Below are 19,114 nucleotides of genomic sequence, written 5' to 3' on the forward strand. Positions count from 1 at the left end.
ACATATCAAGGGGACTAGCAGCTTTTTATAACACCTAGCATCTTTATCAGAGTGGCCATCCAAAGTGGGAAATAGCTGGGGTCCAAACACTCAGATAAATGTCCATTTTTAAGTGAAGTTTTGCTGTTATCGTTTCCATTATGTACACATTCTTCAATCTTTCTTGCCATTGTTGAAGAGTGGGAGGCAAAAGCTTGAGCCAAGACAAAGTTATCATTTTTCTTGCTACTAGTAGCAGAATCTGTAGTAACTGGACTTCCTTTTTCCCAATATAGTCTCCTGGGGTCAAACCCAGTATATAATGCAGTGGGTTCAGTGGTAACGTGAACTTGAGTATTTTTTTAATCTCTGTCTGAACCCCCTGCCAGAATGGAATCAGTATTGGGCAGTCCCAAAAAATGTGAGTGTGATCCCCAATCTGATTACAATTCCTCCAACACACATTCGTAGCATTTCTGTTGTATTTTGAGATACTAAAAGGTGTTCTGAAAAATCTCATTCTTAATTTCCAATCAAATTCCTTCCAATTTGGACTGTGGGTGATCTTAAAACCTTTTTCACAAATCTCCTCATCTTCAATAATGATGTTAATTTCTAGTTCCCACTTTTGCTTTATATCTATAGAACTGTCAGAGAAATGCATGTAAATGTTTATATAGATTAGATATGATCTTCCTCTTATTATTTTCCTCCACACATTTTATTAAAAATATTTCTAAAGGTGGTGTATTTTGTTTCAAGGTAGGCCATTCTTTGTGTGACAAAAGATAATCCCTTAATTGTAAGTACTTATAGAAAAATTGCATGGAGTTTCAATGTTTACTTATACATGTGTTAGTTCTTTCTGGGTACTCCGGCTTTTTTCCATAGTGCAAAACACACAACTATTAACTGGTCTCCCCTTTGGTTTGAGTGTGTGTGTGTGCGCATGTCTTGTGTTTCCTGTGTGTCTCTGGCGACCTGTCCAGGGTGTACCCTGTGACTGCTGGAGCTACGAGTCTGCACGGATGACTTAACCTTTACGATATGGTCAAATATCTGCATTGTTGCATGTTAAAACAAGTGTTCAAAATTCGTCAAAACGTACATTTTAGTGTTTCCTAAACGTGGAAAAAGCGCCTTCTCAGCATGGTCGTGTTTTTTTTTAGTTTTTTTTAGCCTCCAAAGCACAGTTTTCCACTCACAAGATGGCGGACGCGCAGACGTAACATTTTTACTGGCCAATAGCAGTGAAGACTACTCTCCTTACGTCTTTGCGTTGCACTAATCGAACGTGAACGCGTAACAAACCGGACAGAAGTACAAGGAAGTAGACGAAGGAGCGCTCTGTCTGCTGGTGTCAGCGAGGCAGTGTAAAGTTGACGGATCTGTCGTTGTGGTCAGCTAGTAAGGAGGTGGGTGCCACTGGTCCACATGTGAGCAGAAAGCTGCACGCATTAACAATGATATGTAGGCTGACAGTTTACATTTATGAGACTTTGACCTTTCTAACACAAGAATAATGGGATTTACTGCTGCAGGGGTTTGTTGTAGCATGTAAATGTTGGGGGTAACGTTTGATTTTCTCCAGTTTTTTTTCCAGTTATAATGTCGCAAGTTAACATGAAGCTCATGCAAATATACCACAGTTCATTATACACGTGTAAGCTGTATGGGACTGGGACTCTCAGATCCGAACCAATGTTTAACATTTACTTTTTATGCAACACCAAAATACCTTCTTACATGAACCATAATGACGCAACATATAGAATCAAAGTTGTGTTCCCACAGGGACAAAGCTAAAGGAGATGTTACTGTCAAATGTATAGGTGTGCTGCATTCAAAACAGCAAAGGTTTATCAAAGTGCTTAGAATTTTAGACAACAAGCAATAGCATAAATACAGGATAAAGGAACAAGTGAAATACAATAAAAGGGGACAAAATAACAAAAAAAGACACTTCTAAAAACAATTTTTGATGTCACACTCTTCTCATAAATTTTAAAATCTACGTGAATCAGCCATACAAGAAGATTCATGAACAAAGTTATGGATTCCGTCATACAGAGCGTGACTACAGGATGAGAAAGAGAGGTGTTAAAGCAAAACTACAAATAATGAGAAGTGGGCCCGATATCAACCCGTGTGAAATGCTAAAAGCTCCCGAAGAAAAGGAAGAACCTCCTGCCTGTGAGAAGCAGTTTAAACTAAATCAGAGCTGTACGTGTTCCAACCCTGATACCAGAGTATTGTGATATACAGCATCAAAGGTTGTCTATCATTTTAAAAGCATTAAAACACCAGAGCTCACCAAATCAGCTGTTAAAAGGGAAGCCTCAGTGCTTTGTAGCGTTAAACCCAGACTAAAGTCTAAAAACGTTAAAAGCTAGTAAAGAATGACTTTGTTTAAAACTTTAGAAAGTCATTTTAACTTTGAAAACGGCCTGTGCTTTTAAAAAGCTGTTGGGTCAAGCTGTTTCTTTTATATTTAGAAATTAATTTTACTACGGTGTTTCAGTTGAAAACTATCCTGAGAGTAACAGTTTTTGCAACGGATTTCAGTCCTGCGCCATCTAATAAGACAGAGCATTAATATGAAACGTACTACATCATTTATGACTGGAATAGGTCTTCGATTAAAGCTTTTGAATTTTGAAAGAAAAGCTTTGAATTTGACACAAACCTTAGTTGGATTTAGGGATGTTTTAAGAGTTCAAACAAGATGCACACAAATAATTTTTGCTTAAGTCAATAATTATTCATCAATTTCATAATGTCTTATTATACTAACCCTATTATTATTATTATTATTATTATTATTATTATTATTATTATTATTATTATTATTATTATTATTATGTCTGTTAAAAAAAAAATTCATTGAGGTCTCTTTTGTCTTTTTATTTTGGCCTATTCTAACTTTCTAAACTCTTGTAAATTCACAGATTGTTCCTCTCACAATGGAAAGCACACAAATGGACAAAAATGTGTTTTTAATAACGGGAGGTTGCGGGTATTTTGGATTCCGGTAAGCACAATTTCAAATTTAATATCAATCAAAATGTTTTGTTTGAGCGAGCCACACCGATGCAATTCTGTCTAGTGACCACAAGGTGGTGGTGTCGTGCTAAACATCTTAGTGTTTGTGGCTGGTGTAGATTTAGTGGTTTTCATTGCAGTGTTTTGTCAAAGTAGATGATCTGTATGCGCCCTTAACGAGATTCATAAATACTCATGTGTTTATTTGCAGCCTTGCGTGTGCTCTGCATAAAAGAGGAGCCGGCATCGTTCTGTTCGACACCGTTCCTCCGAGCCAAGACCTTCCTGAAGACATGGTGTTTGTGCAAGGGGACGTGCGTGAATACGCACAGGTTGAGAAGGCCGTGTCCGGTGTGGACTGCGTGTTCCACGTTGCCTCGTATGGCATGTCTGGTAGAGAGCAGCTGAACAGACAGCTGATCGAGGCGGTCAACGTTCAGGGAACAAAGCACGTCCTGAAAGCCTGTGTGGAGAAAGGAGTGCCGAGGCTGGTTTACACCAGCACTTTCAACGTGGTGTTCGGAGGCCAAGTGATAGAGAACGGCGACGAAGGTCTGCCTTATCTGCCGCTCCACCTTCATCCTGACCACTACTCCAGAACCAAGTCCCTGGCTGAGATGGCGGTGCTAAAGGCGAACGGATCAGCTCTGGTCGGTAGCTCTGAGGTGCTGAGAACCTGTGCCCTGCGTCCTGCAGGTATCTACGGGCCCGGTGAGCAGAGGCACCTGCCTAGGGTAGTCAGCTACATAGAGAGGGGGATCTTCAGGTTTGTTTACGGTAGTCCCAGCAGCTTGGTGGAGTTTGTCCACGTGGATAACCTGGTTTCGGCCCACGTGCTCGCCGCAGAAGCTCTGGGCTCAGAGAAGCAGCACCGCTCAGCTGGCCAGGCTTACTTCATTTCCGACGGCCGGCCCGTCAACAACTTTGAATTCTTCAGGCCTCTGGTTGAAGGCTTGGGCTACCCGTTCCCCAAGCTGCGGCTCCCCATCTCCCTCGTCTACCTGCTCGCCTTCCTCACCGAGATGATTCACCACCTCGTCGGCCCGTTCTACAACTTCCAGCCCCTGCTGACGCGCACCGAGGTGTACAAGACGGGCGTGACGCACTACTTCAGCACGGCCAAGGCCAGAGCGCACCTCGGATACGAGCCGCTGAAGCGCGACCTGGACGAGGTGGTGCAGTGGTTCAAAAGCAGAGGCCACGGGAAGAGGCGTCACAGCTCCTTCCTCAGCAGATTTATACTCAACGTCCTGTTTGCTTCCGCTTTTGTTGCCGTCGTTCTGTCTTTTCTGCCGGTTGCTGGCGGCTGGTGAAAAAACGACGTCACGCATCAATCAATCATCTTTATTCATTGACTCAGTCAGCTGCAACACAAAGTGCTTCACGTCCTTAACAAAAATTCGTACATAGATAGTTTGCTTTTTTTTAAAATCTTAATTGATCTAAAACATTCTTCTTACAGAAAGCAACCAAGTGTCTCCACTAAAGCTAAAAAAAAGAAAAACTTTGTGACCAAGCCGTCTTTGCTGCTTATAAAAACTCAACCAACACTACCTCTCTCTTTCCAGTCGACCGATGAGGATTAAGATTCACAATTAGTGAATCTTAAGTTAGTGAATAAGTTTCTTAAAGATTTATTCATATACTTTGACAGTATTATAAGAAACAAGTAGAATATTACAGCTGTCTTACAGCTGGGACAGTCGCTTGGGAATTTTATTTTTGATGTCAAACTCAGAATTATAATGATGCTTTAAGGGGAGAGAATTGAGCTAGGTTAAGATTTTGTAAACTTTCATATAATGGGCTGCAATAACGCTATAACGGAGATATTTATAGCAAAAAAAAAAAATGGCTCAAAGCAATCAGTTGGGCTTTCTTGGACAGATTTTTTTTTTTTATACAGGTTGGCCTTCACTAAACCAACTAACTTTGACTGTACTGTATTAGCATTGGGGTAATTGTATTTGTAATTAAGTCTGAATATGTCCGTATGATTGTATGGGTCAGGTATGAACTGAATTTAGCTGAATTTGGACCAAATTCGATTCTGTACATCTGCAGAGGAAGCCGGCCTCTCTGTAAAGTGCCGTACGATGACCTCTGTTGTACTTTTACACAATGGAAATAAACTGAATTTAGCTTTTTGCACACAGAAGTACCTTATTTTTCAACATTCACACGTTCAGGAATACAGCTTTATGATTTAAAAATAGGAAACTTATAGATTTATCGCGCACACAGCGGCGTGTCTTTCTTATGACAGCTTGAGTTTCTGCAGAGCGCTGTAGGCAAGTTGGAAAGTTGGGTGGAAGGAAAAAAAATGTGGTAGAAAAGGTCCACAAGTGGCAGCGCTGACGGCATCATTGAGAGGATTTTGAAGCGAAGCCTCTTCAATGGTTCGGGGGAATATCCCTAAGGCACCGATAGCAACTGGAGTCCCACGTTTTACGAACACCGCAGACGAAGGTATGCAGGAAACGGGCCACAACTGTCACATTCCTCGCATTAAGTCACTCCTAAACCACAGAAGGATCTTACCTGGGCTAAGAAAAAGTACCGGAGTGCTGCTTTTTGGTGGTCCAAAGTTGCCTTCTCAGATAAATTGACAGATTAAAATGTGCATTTCGCTCAGGAATCACGGGGCCAGAAATCGGAGGAACAGTAGGGAGGCCAAGAACCCGGGTTGCTTGGCAGCCAGTGGGACGTGTTCACGGTCAGCGGTGATTTGGTGAGTCGTTTTATCGGGTGGTGTTGGTTCACTCATCTTTACCGAGCCTGCCAGGACATTTTAAAGCCTCATGGTGCTTCCATTTGCTGCCCGGCTTGTGATTTCATTCTCCAGCGGCACTTTTCACCAGTCAACAATGACAAAAGTACACATACCCGCTTGAAAAACCATGGCATCACTGTGCTTTATGGGCAAATGATCTACCCGGCCCTAAACCTTACAACTGATCTGTTGGGTTTTGTCAAGAGGAAGATGAGAGACGTTGGACCTAACAATGCAGTGGAGCTTAAGACTGTTTTAAAACAACCTGGGGGCTTCCTTAACACCTCAGCAGACCCACATCCTACAAGTCCCTCCATGTCACACAGCAGGCAGTTTTCCGGGTAAAATGAGCCAAAACTAAGCATTGGGTGCAGAAACTGTGCCATAATTATAATAATTAACTGATTGGACAATGTAAAATTAATCTGAGTTTCACTGTCTAAACTTGCCGATATCCATTTTTTTAGATGCACTTGTAATTTTATGCACCCTAACACGGTGTTATAGTGAATGACGGATTTTTTGCAGCAATTTTCAGAGTATGTGCTCATAGAAAATAAATAAATAAATAAAAACAGAGAAGTCGCTGTTGATTTCTCCCTGCTGAGTGCAGTGCATCTCTGCTGCAGAAGGAGTCGGACCAGGTGAGGCGTGCTTTGTGGCGTATTCCAGTCTGCAAAGGATGAATGCAGACGTCCTCTTCTTCTCTCTAAAACTATTCTCTCCAGAGCCGGGCAGCCCCTTGCTGAGTTGGTCGCAATCATTGTTTCTCTGCAGCATTAACCACATTCCAGAGAGGCGCAGCGCATCCCGTCTCCCTCCCCGCATTCCTTTCAGGCGAACGAGTCCCCCGCGTAAAACCGCCTTTAAATGCAATTTCCCCCGCTCTCACCGCGCGCAGGCCGGTGTAAAAAGCACTTTTGTGGTCCGTGGGATTATCCAAGCCGGTCTAGTTTCCCCCAAAGCGGCCGTGGGGGGAATCTAGAGGAAAAACCAACAAGGAGAAATTCCTCCGCGCAGCGCGCCATTGACTGTAAAGACCTTTCAACTTAACAAAAACTGAAGTTGACAAACGCAACGGAGTCGGCTGAAACTGCGCGAAAGAGTTTGCCGTTCGGCGCGGGGAGGGAAAGCAGAAGACGGCGATGCGGCTTGCGGTGCGGGTTTGCGCCTCGGCCGCCGGTTTTGCGTGAAGGAGCGACGGCTGCGCGGCGGCGTTTTGTTTTGATTTCCATGTGAAACACAATCGGAGCTCCGCGGAGCGCAGCGCACTCGCAACTTGCTTCTCGCCTCTGGTGCGCAACATGGAGCCTTACGAGGAGGACCTGGGACTCCGGGCCACTGCACTGATGGAGGACCTTTCCCTGTACGAAGCCTACAAAGACGGGGTGTACAACGCGAGGAGGGACTTGGTGATAAACCCAGATCTGGACTTCTCCGCTCCGGCGGTGGCGGGGCTGAAAACCAAGCCGATGAATGGCACCTCTGTGCTCCACCAGCAGCATCACACTTTGGAGAATTTCACGCCGGGGACCAAAGTGTACAACGCGGCTCCCGTGCGTCCCGTGAACTGCAGCCGGACGGTTCCCGTGGATTTCTGCGCCCCTCAGAGAGACGCCGCGTACAGCGAGGAGGGCTGCTGCACCAAATCCGAGGTGGCTCTGCCGTGCTACCCCGGCACGTCCGAGAGGCACCGGAGGTACTCCCTGGAGGTGCAGGGCCACAGGTACAGCACCGGCTCCACCTTTGACGGGGTGCCTCTCAACAAAGCGGTGCCTCTGCCCGGCAACAGGTGCAACAGCGTCTGCATAACCGGCAGCCACGACGCCAGGTACGGCGCCGCCAGCCCCCGCTCCAGCCTGGCGTCCTCGCTGTCCTCTCAGGAGCAAAGCAAGCACGCCAGCCCGCGGTCGAGCCTCAGCAGCCCGCGCACCAGCCTGGTGGTGCCGGGCCAGGACAGGTATACCAGCCCCAGGTCCAGCTTGGTCCACTGTGAGGGCAACAGCATCCTCAGCCCGCGATCCAGCTATGCAAGCACGGCCAGCGACACCAGCAAGCACTCCAGCCCCAGGACCAGCCTGAACAGCTGCGACTGCTGCAGCAAGCCCAGCAGCAACCGCACCAGCGGCATCAGCATGGGCTACGACCAGAGGCACGCCAGCCCCAGGTCCAGCACGGCCAGCCAGTACTCCTTCACCACCAGCCCGAGGTCCAGCTACTCCGACTCGCGGTACGGGCCCGTGGTCAACCACGACCTGGAGGGCGCCATCCTGCACGGCGCGCCGCTGGCGAGCCCCCGCTCCAGCATCTGCAGCCAGGACGGGAGCGCAAGAGCCGGGGTGGCGGCGAACTGCGTGGTCAGCCCGCGGTCCAGCATCTCCAGCCACAGCTCCAGGAGCTCCCGCAGCTCCCGGGGCTCTATGAGCACCTACCCGGACCTGCAGCTGCCTTCCCCCAGGTCCTCCATGCTGGGCGGCGGGTTGCCCGAGGACGCCTTGCTGCAGGAGTTCGGAGACCCGAACGGGGCTCCGGCTCGCGTCCCGCTGCAGACGGTGGCCGAGCCCCAGCCCCAGGCGGCCCAGGCGGGGGGCACCGCGGAGATGAGCGCCGGCTCGCCGTCGTCGTTCTGCTACGGCGTGTCCACGAAGGCGGCCTCGGCGGGTCAGAGGTATAAGCTGCCTTACCAGGTGACCCCCAGCAGGGAGAGTGGGCCGAGCCAGGCGGAGAAACGCCTGGAGGCGCTCACCTTGGAGCTGGAGAAGGAGCTGGAGATACACATGAAGAAGGAATACTTTGGTAGGTTTGTTGACTTTTTTGAGAAACAACTCATTTATTAATCATATATATATGATTATTATATACTATAATTATTATCTCTATGATTGGAGATGCGCCATTAATTGGCCATTCCCCCCCCACCCTGATAGCTATTCTCTTGATGATTGGCAGGTCAAATACTGAACAATCAGATTCTGGTTAATCAAATGCAAATGACTGACTGCCACTGTTTTTGGTTCATAAATGCATCTGCCACTATACTCTGATGCACTTGTTTGAAGTTGAGAGAAATCAGATAAAGGTTAGAGACAGACACGCTTTGATTCATAAAGGGGAAACGCTTTAATCTCTTTCAGATAACAAGGAGTGCACCTTTTTTTTCTCCTTCCTCTTTTGTGTGTTATATTCCTTAAAAATCAAAGTGCTGTCGGCAGATCAGACCTCAAAAGAAAACCAGAAAGTCGGTGTCGACCAGGAAAAACGACCTGACCGGTGCATCTCTAATCATGCCTTTTTGATTCGGTTTGGTCTGTCTGCGATTTGAGAAAATCTGAAATCCCTTTTTCAGCAGTAATGTTTTTTTGTTTGTTTGTTTGTTTTTCTCTATTTTGATGTGCATGAGGTGTGAGCATGGAGCTTAAATTGGGCATCAGACTGAGATACACTGCAAAAAGGGAACTAAAAGTAGGTAAAATCCTCTTGAAAATAGTGAATTTTTCATTGATTTGAGCTGGTAAATCAGACTATTTGCCAATAGAATAAGATTGTTGCACTTAAAATAGGAACAATTCATCTCCATCATCTTATTTCAAGTGCAGGATGTCTAATTATCTTATTTTAGGGGTAGAAATTCTCATTCCATTGGCAAGTAGTCTTATTTAGCTGCTTAAATCAAGGAAAAATATTCAAAATTTAAGAACATTTTACATACTTTTAGTTCCCATTTTGCAGTGTGCAGGCATGCTGTTTTGATAAAGTCGCTTTAGGGATGAGAAATCTGATCAGAGGTGCCGAGCTCCGGTCCTGAGAACCAACAGGTTGGCTGGGAAGCTCATTCTGAATCATGCTCTTTCCACTGAACACAACGCCACCGTCGCTCACTTGAAACGTCACGCACGTGGTTGTGTTTTTCTTTACGGGAGCTCCACCAGTCAGTTTAAAACAGCGTTTCTCCGTGCCTGCCGGGGCCTTATTTATAGGCTCGCCATCTCTCTCTCCGAGGTCTCTGTTTGCAGCGAGCTGACGCTACATCACCATCAACAGGTCACCCTCCGGCTGATAAGAGACGCCTTTTTCCGGGGCAGCACTAATGTCCTGGCAGAGCTAACATTTGCAGAGCACGGCACGGCGCTGAATGGACCCCTCTGTTCTGCCGGAGCACACACCCTTCTGTCGTTTTGGAGCAGTGTGGTCGGGGGTTTGTAGAAAATCAAGTGCACTTTGGGAGTTACTGAAGGGGAGTGAAGGCAAGGCAAACTCAAAACAATCCCCTTGGCGCCAATCTGAGGGACATTTTTTGGACTAAAAGCATTTGCTGTCAAAAAACAAACAACTCTTTCTTTTTTTTAAGTATTTTTTTTGCCATGCAGCGTGCAGCTGTGAGACTTTGTCTTTCAAATATGTTAGGATTGCCGGAGAAAGTTCCCGTCTGGAGTTTGCGGAGACGGGTGGCAGCGGGGGAAAAAAAAAAAAACAGCGGCTCCTTCTGCAGGCCCGTTGCACTTGCTCGGAGTGAGCCGAGACAGCTGTGGATTTGTTTCAGAGGAGCAGGTGAAAGCGGGAAGATGGAAGACAGGAGGGGAGGGCCGGGGAGGAGGAAGAGCCGAGGAGATAATGGAGGTGGTAATAGATAGAGATGGATAGAGAAAGAGCGAGGGAGGGAGGGAGGCTGAAGAATGCAGTCAGACGCTCCTCGGGTTTGAGCCCCAAAAGAGACAGGCTCTGTTTCTGTAGCGACATTGTAGAAATTGATCGCCGTGGGCTTCTTTCAGGGGGGCCCCGGCGCTTCCAGCCAGCGTCCCGCTCTCGCTCTGCCTGCTCCGTGCCGCCGGCTGGCCCTTGTGTGGCCTCTGTTTGTTGTGGTGGCAGAGGAGCTGTGAATCAACAGCTGGGCCCGATGGAAGCTTGCAAATGAAGCAGCGGAGTGAGGCCCGCCCCCAACCCCTCCGCTCTCCCGCAGCCCCCCCATACCCCCCCCCCCCCTCCACCACCACCCCATCGTTACTCCCCCGCAAAAGCCCTTCATTAACCAGCCAGTGGGGAGTCGGGCAGCACCAGACACTTGGCACACGATCTTGGCTGGCGGGCCAGACATAGTTAGTGGGGGTCAAGTCTGATCACCTGCCCAGAATTATAATGGCAGTAGTCATGCACATGCCTGACACACACACACACACATGCTGACTTGCGAACAACAGCACACGGTGTTTAGCTTCATTTTTCTTTTTTTTTTTTTAGCTGCACTGAAGCGGCAGACGTATACTGCAACTGGGATCGATGTATGGATTTTTTGTCGCGTCTCGCTGCAAGTTTAAATACCTCAGTATCAGGAGAATCGTTCTTTTTTTTTTTTTACATTTACTTGAAACAGAAACGTGAGCTGTCCACGCGTAGCAACGTTGAGCTACGTCAGTTCTGCCGACGCGCGTGAGCTAATCAGTCTGGTTAGTTCTTACAGATCCGTCATGAAGGCCTTGTCATCCCGTCGCTCTTCATTAGAAACGCACAAGGAGGCAGGAGGAGACTTCAGTGTTTGTCTTGAATTTATCTAAAATCAAAGAGGAATTCACTAAAATTCACAGTTCGACTAAAAAGCGCTAGAAAAATGAATGAGATCTAAACCGCCCAGAATCAAGAGTTACGTTTATTGTAGTCAGACTAATATCTGACCACTAATGGTTAACTAAACAACACAAGAAAACACCCACACACAGAAAGTAATGCTGTGAATTACCCGGACCTGGTGAGGTTTTCTCCGATGCCTAAAGGGAGCAGTTTTAGCATCTAGCTCTGAGATCCGGTGCCTACTTTAACCTCACAGGGGGACAGAAAAAGGGAGAATGAATCCAAAGTGTCAGAACCACTTGATCAACCAGCTTTAGGGACAAGAACCGCCACAAAGGGTGAAAAAAGGTGAAAAAGGTGCCATACCATGATCCCAAATGGACTCTTCTGTCACCTTTCTCACACACCCGGCCCCACCCTCCTATCTCTTGGCTCAGAAAACAGACTCGATCACTGGATCAATTTTTTATTTCTGTTTTGGCTTTGGATGTCTAGGTTCCCTACTTTCAGTCATTCTGAACAGATGTACTAATTGAAAGCTCTCCTGGATGAGTTCATTGAGCACAACGAAGTCTGCCTAAGACATGTAATCATTCCTTGGATTAAAAGACAGGTCTGCATTCCTGCGTGAGAAGGTGAGGCTTTGTGCGCCTTTGGGACACGTTTGTTAGGCTTTGCTTATCATCTGTTTGTGCTACAAACTTCCTTTGACTTTGAAGGGATCGCAGTACAGTTTCAAGGAGTAATTGCTGTAAAAAAAAAAAAAAAGTTTATGGCTACATCCCGACCAGACCTCCTCTCCTCTCGCCACAGACGACTCCGTTTGAGTTATAAACTGTAGTCAAAGTGAGAGAATCACCGTTTATCTTTCAGCTGTTAAAAATCGCAGCTTTTGATCGCCTCTCTCAGCCGGCAGGAGTTACTGCTCAACGTCTCCTGACGTAGTGGCCTGTCACGACGCTGGAGCTGCTCACCAACAACAACAACACCGAAGCTCATCCAGGATGAATAAAAAAAATGCTGAAGTACAAACGGTCACGGTCTCATAGTCAAATTTGAGTTTATTTAGGATTTTTCTTAAAACCAGTAATGGTCTAAATTATGCGTCCATGCTCTCTTAGATGAAAGGTTAAGCCTTTAGGTGTTAGGGTGCACTGCATCCGTCGTTTTTAAGCCTTTTGGAGCCGGATGACCGAGAACTGGCACAAGGTATGCAGCCCCTTTCTGTCACTTATGGTCTACCGCAGAATCCATCCAGTTGTTGACGGAACCGGAACCACAGCTTTCCAAGTTTTACCTTCCCGTTCTAGCTCGTCTTCCAACCTAATTCTACCTTCAGAGAAGAAGGTAATAATGATCCAAGGGTCGCGCCCATGACTCTCAGACATCGTGAACATAACGTTGTGCGATATAAGGCAATCGTCTGTAGAGGTTTTATTTTGTTTGGCAGCCAAAGTAGATAAAAACTGACTCTGCAGGAGCTTTAATCTTAATTTAATTAAGTTTGGTCTATAGGAAGCCAAAATTACACAGCACGGCCGTTAAAGTTTGATAAAGCCTGCTTACAACTAGAGCTGAACAATTAATCGCATTTTCAATATAATCGCGATTTAAAAAAACGCAATTTCCAAATCGCAGAGTCTGCAATTTTTGTAACAATTAGGGAATTAGCCACGTCCATTAGGTGTGGTAAAATGTTTAAAGTGGGTTTGCCTCCACATGGAAGGGAAGACAATTGAAGCAGTGAGATAATCTAATTTTATTACTTTTTTTAGAGTTTATATAATCATACATAGCATTAAGTTCTGGTCAATCAGTTTAATACATAGACTTGCTTGTTGGTTGCACTTTATGTTCAACAAGGATTGATGTCCAAATCAACTAAAAGCTGTTCTCTTAAACAATATTCTGATTAATAGAAACATTAAAAGTTCTTGTTTTGAATTGTCCTTGTTTACAAACATCTTTATATAGAGGCCATTTTTGTTGCTTGTGGTTAACGCAGAGAAAAGTCAAAATTGCAATTTTGGTTGAAATATATTGTAGGCAGAACGCAATAATTTCTTCTCTGAGTTTAGATGCTGTGGGTCTTTTAGCACCTAATCTGCACAGCGAGGAAACAAAATGATTTGTTGTTTGTATATGTTTAAAAAGACATGATAAATTAAACTGGGAAAAAAAAAATCGCATTAAATCGCAAAATTAAGAAAAAAAATCGCAATTAGATTAGATCTTTCAGCCCTACTTACAACTCACAGCACGTAAACCACCTTTGGTGATGGTAGCAAGACAAAGACGTCTGTTTTTATAAAACTCTCTAGGCTCTAATGATTAGACTCTAATCATATATGCCAATAATATCACACAACCCCCAGCTACGCCATTATTACCACCAGTTAGTCGCAAACATTTTCCTCTGTTTGAACCAAATAGATGGGAATCTGGCAGCGAGGAAGCTTCCTCGCAGGCATAACAAGCCGATGCTGAGCGGAGCGCTTTCTGCCAAACTGCCGTCTAAAACTCAGACGTTAACGACTCACGGGGCCACGGACGTACGTCTAAGCGCTAAGCGGCTGGCGTTTTATTTTTAACCACACGGAGTGCACGCTGCGTCCTGCCCTTGCCAAGTGGACGTGTTCTGACACGGGCACACGAGAGCTCCTGCATCCTGTTTTGGAATGAGCAACAAAGGGCGCTTGGGAGATTTCCCCCCCGCTGTCCTGTAAAAACCATAACCACATCCTCACTTCAGAGACACCCCGGGATTTATTGCGTGTGGGGCAGTAAATCACATTTACTGTTGCTGTTTACAAGTTGACGCGTGAAAAATTCAAAAGTCTTGCTAACACATGGCGCGGGGTTGGTTGGGTAACGGCAGCGGAGCTTGGGCTAGATAGGATAAAGATGTGGAGGGTGGTTTGATGGAGCTGTATAAATAAATCATCGTTTTTCTGTTTAGCTGTTACAGCCAAAGAGTCATGGTGGGAGATCGTTTTCCGCGGATTAATCATGCAGGGACCTTTCCACATGAAACCGTACAAAGGGAAAAAAGAATAACAGGAACCATCATCCTAACGCTCTGCCTTGCAAAAGTATTCATGCCCTTTGAACTTTTTGAACATTTCGGCACACTGCGACCACAATCAAAGCAGCGTTGTGACTGAAGAAGTGGAAGAAAAACGGCGTATGGTTTTTCAACCTCATAAGTCAATGCTTTGTGGAGCCACAGTTTCACTCAAAGTCTTTTGGGTTGTGTTGTGTTTGTCATTAGAGGCTAAAGTTGTTGCTCGGTCTTCTGTGTAAATAAGGTCAAGCTCAGTCGCGTTGGATGGAAACGGTCTGTGAACATGATGAACGCTACAGACTCTCAGTGGGATTCTCTTTGGGACATTTACAAGAAAAAATATTTCTGTTTACCTTTTCTGGACGTTGCGCTCAAGATGTCTTTATTGAGAGCAAAAGTGCAACTGAAGTCAAAATCGCTGCTGTAACAAAGCAACTAGGTGATTAAATCTCATTCAGATTTAGGTCTGGACTTTGACTAGGACATTATAATTTCAATTCAATTTTATTTATATAGCGCCAATTCATGAAACATGTCAACTCGAGGCACTTTACAAAGTCAAATGCAATCATATTATACAGATTGGTCAAAAAAGTTCCTATATAAGGGAACCAGTTGATTGCATCAAAGTCCCGACGAGCAGCATTCACTCCTGGAGAAGCGTAGAGCCACAGGGAGAGTCGTCTGCATTGTACATGGCTTTGCTGCAATCCCTCATACTGAGCAAGCATGAAGCAACAGTGGGAAGAAAAACCACCCATTAACGGGAAGGAAAACCTCCGGCAGAACCGGGCTCAGTATGAACGGTCATCTGCCTCGACCGACATTATAACCAAAGGATATCCTTCCTCTGAACCATTTTGTTGTAGTTCTGGCTGTATGTTTATGGGTTTTATACCCACTGGAAGATGAACCCCTTCTCCACTCTCAACTCTTTTGTCACCTTCAACAGGTTTTCTCCCAGTATAGCCCTTTATTTCGGGCGTTAAAACCTCTCTTTCTACCAACTCTGACCTGCTTCACTGTTCTTGCGGAAGTAAAACATGATTCTGCCTCTACCGTGTTTTGGGAATGGTGTTTTTAGGGGAGAGAAAAAAGTTCCCCTGCCACTCTTATAGTTTTGCACTTTAGCCCCCCCAAAAAATTCACTTTTGGCCTAATATTGACGGACTTCTTATTGTTTTCGTTCAAATAAGGCGTTATTTCTGTCACTACTGTAAAGGTCAAATTTGTGGAGTCAACAGCTAATCTTTTTTATTCATTTTTTACTTCCCCTGATTAATGCTTTCCTATTTTTAAACTGTCGTTTTTGGTGGATGGCCATGTCTTGGAAGGTTTACGGCTGCGCCATACCCTTTTCCTTTTAAAATTATGGATTGAGCAGAGCTCTGTAAGACGTTTAAACTTGGGAGTTTCATTATGTGTGTTTTTTTTAATTATTATTAATGTTCTAAAATAAACCTCTAAGGCCTTCTCAGAACAACCAATTTATACTGAGATTAAATTACACTCAGGTTGAATTCTATTGATAAATTAGATTACTTGTGAAGTAAACTGGTTACACAGGGTTTTATTTAGGGGCATCAGATCAAAAGAAGATAAATATAAATGGTCCATCCCCCCGTTTCACAGACTTTTATCAGTAAAAATAGTTAATAACCATGGATAATTTTCATCCAGCAAAAATTATGGGTTTATTTTGTTCAGGCGTATCACAGAAACCTCTAAAATATGTATGGGGGCATAAAGCTCAATGCCTGAAGCACAGTGAGTTTATTTTTGGGTCAGTGTTGTTGACTCCCTCGTGATGTAATCCAGATAGTCATTGATTTTTCTCATTTACATTTTGGCGTGTGAGCGTCCGGACACCAGCCAGTGACGAGGCACGTGAAATCAGGGAAATTGATCCAGATTTCTTCCTTCCACTACCTTTTCTGTCCTATAGAAAAAGCTCCTATTTAACAGCAGCTCAAAATCACTGTATTGGGAGTCATATCTGAATCAGACCACTGGTGCACTATTTTCCAAAGCTATAAAGAAATACAATTTTTATGAAAATTTATGAAAATGCACAGCAGCACTGTTGCTTTGGCAGGCGAGGTGCATTCGAGATAAACAGTTAATCGTCACGTTCACAAACGACTCGAAAGAAGCACAGATATGATAAAAGCGGCTGTCAAATATTCAATACTCTATTTCTAATCCCAAACAAACAAATGACCAAACATTGTTTGGTATTTTGAGCCTCGTAGCGGTTCTTCGGGGGTTTGCGTTTGCTGTTAGTACCCAAACCGGATCCCCAGGATACCTTCAGAATAGAACATTTTATCCACTATTCTTTTGTCGTTTGTCCTTTCTGCACAACAGGTTGTCGATATCTCCCATGTTGAAGCTCAGTTATGCCAGACAAAGCAAACAGCCCTGCGCTTTAGTCGTACGTGGTGGTTTGTGACCAGCACAGAAAGCAACGTTCGACCTCCCTGAATCTTAACGTCAGGAATCTGCTGCACAAATTTTAATTTATTGTGGATTTTCTTTAAACCAATAATGGTCTAAATTATTATATTCCTTGCTAAAATTTATAAATACACTCTCACTATATGCTACATATTTCTTATCAGGTTGCACTTCAACCACATGCTTTTTGTAGCCATCAACAGCCTTCAGGCATGACTGTGGCTGGATATTTGGCCACAGAATTGGTAGTTATACTAAATTGGCCCGCAGCATGACGTTACCCCCCCACCACAACTGGGCTTGACAATTGATACAATGTTGTTAGATGTCGTTGTTTTTCTGCAAACATACGGCGTCATTGTGGCCAAATAGCTCAATCTTTATCTCACTGGACCATAAAACGTTACTCCAAAAGGCATTTGGCTTATCAGCAGGAGCAGCTGCAAATTTCCGTCATGCTTGATTGTGTCAATTTTGGAGTTTGTGCTTCTTTCCTCTTCGGCACCCTCTCGGTCCATGTTGATGTAAAATGTGAGCATTTTCCACTGTGTGACTTGCGTTGAGCTTTGGTGGTGTCGGGGTTGTTTTTCTAGGGTGACTGGGTCAGAAGTTTGGCGACAGCTGGATCTTCCTTCAGAAAAAACACCCCAAACATACATTTAACACAGATTTTTTTTTTTAAGACCTCACCTCAGGCATAGTGATGATACAAATAAAATCAGGGTCCATAGTAGGTAACCATCAAGTTCAGAGGATTTTTCCCGTGTCTAATAAGAAGAGTGGTCAGAAATCCAGACCGGGTGCTGCCAGGAGGAACTTGTGGATGTTTACAAAATCTCTGCATCAATGACATCCATATGAATGATGAGTGTTTCTAACCTTCTGGTCGTTACTGTTCATATTTTGATGTCATCCAATCTTTTGGTAATTGGTATTTAAAAGGTTTGTGTTTGGTGGTGTTTTATGTGTCAAACCCAGATGGCACCTGTACACTGCAAAAACGGAACTAAAAATAAGTAATATTTTCTTAAAATGAGCGTATCTGTTCTTGATTTGAGCAGGTAAATAAGATGATCTGCCAATGGAATAATATTTTTGCACTTAAAATAGGAACAACTCATCTCCATCTTATTTCAAGTGCAGTTTGTCTAATTATCTTATTTTAGGGGTCAAAATACTCATTCCATTGGCAGATAATCTTATTTACCTGCTCAAATCTAGGACAACAACACAAATTTTAAGAACATTTTACTTATTTTTAGATCCGTGTTTGCAGTGCAATGGACAGGAGGAAGGAGCGTTAACTTAGCCAGCGTCAGCTTTATATAAGTAGAATTGGTTACCAGGGTCAGTTATTACATTCATCAAACTAGATGTTAACTCTTTAGCATCTACAGCGCAGCATAATAGCAAAAGCAGTAAGGCTCCACTTGTGAAAGTTAATCTGTTGGGCTTGGCCTGTCTGTTTCTTTTAAAAAGTAACAGACAGGACACATTAAAAAACACTATCTTTTTAGCTCTTGTATCGTCAAAACATCAACTTTTTAGGTGCACTGTACCCATATGATACAACGTCTCTGAAGCATTGCACACAGAGTGCTGCATTGGGTTTTCTTCCACAATAGTTCCCATATCTCTGTTGTCAGGTCGTCGAATTAATGAAAAAAAATAGAATGAAGGTTTGTTTTGTAACTTAATATCGGCGCAAGTTTCACTGGAACTGTCCTGTAAAAAACAAGCAAATTCCACAAAATCGCCGCTGACACTTCGCTAATGTAACTGTTTTATGAAAAGTGTGTGTTTCAAAAGATTAGCAAATGTATTTATTTCCCTACGTGAGAGAACGGGTGTCGGTGCGCTGATCCCCTGTTGGGATCTTGTGCTCTGGTTGTGTCCTGTGGGCACCCTGACCCAAGACTCACCCCATCACGGCTCTGACCCTGCACTCGCTGAGGAATGTGACCTCGGCGAAGGTTGTCTTGTGTTGGAGAGATTTTAGATCGTTAGGCTTCTGCTGCTGCTGTCTATCAAACCGTGTGAGACGCTTCTTTCTTGTTTCCTAACTAGAGATGACAGCAGATTGTGGAGCTGGTTACTGCTCAGGGGAGGGTGGACGTTTTTTTTTGTCTGTGGGATCATCAGAGCATCGCCCAGTGTCTGGCAAAAATGGGAACCGCTCGTCTGCATAGATATCTGTAATAGATGTAGGTGTATCTAAAAAAAATTGGAATATTATT

The 19,114-nt window shown here is 44.5% G+C and overlaps 2 protein-coding genes across 2 annotated transcripts in view; both read left to right on the top strand.

Annotated features, from left to right (window-relative positions):
• The first annotated feature begins 1,208 nt into the window (after positions 1–1,208).
• On the top strand, positions 1,209–4,517 carry sdr42e1 (short chain dehydrogenase/reductase family 42E, member 1). Its single transcript, XM_012855085.3, has 3 exons — positions 1,209–1,394; positions 2,928–3,010; positions 3,233–4,517. Exons 2-3 carry the CDS (start codon positions 2,943–2,945, stop codon positions 4,332–4,334), a joined length of 1,170 nt encoding a protein of 389 aa, XP_012710539.2. The 5' UTR covers positions 1,209–1,394; positions 2,928–2,942; the 3' UTR covers positions 4,335–4,517.
• A 1,828-nt stretch (positions 4,518–6,345) lies between these two features.
• wtip (WT1 interacting protein) overlaps positions 6,346–19,114 on the top strand; it is a 42,594-nt gene continuing 29,825 nt past the window's right edge. Inside the window, exon 1 of the mRNA XM_036136460.1 lies at positions 6,346–8,590. Coding sequence (XP_035992353.1) covers positions 7,099–8,590 — 1,492 coding nt within the window. The 5' untranslated portion in view covers positions 6,346–7,098. The remainder of the gene's footprint in view (positions 8,591–19,114) is intronic.

This window comes from Fundulus heteroclitus, chromosome 4 (assembly GCF_011125445.2).
Source record: "Fundulus heteroclitus isolate FHET01 chromosome 4, MU-UCD_Fhet_4.1, whole genome shotgun sequence".
Lineage (NCBI taxonomy): Eukaryota > Metazoa > Chordata > Actinopteri > Cyprinodontiformes > Fundulidae > Fundulus > Fundulus heteroclitus.

Excerpts from the sequence above, each read along its gene's own strand:
- sdr42e1 (XM_012855085.3), top strand. The coding sequence starts at position 2,943 with ATGGAAAGCACACAAATGGACAAAAATGTGTTTTTAATAACGGGAGGT. Across the intron at positions 3,011-3,232 it reads TGCGGGTATTTTGGATTCCG|CCTTGCGTGTGCTCTGCATA; the intron begins GTAAGCACAATT and ends GTTTATTTGCAG.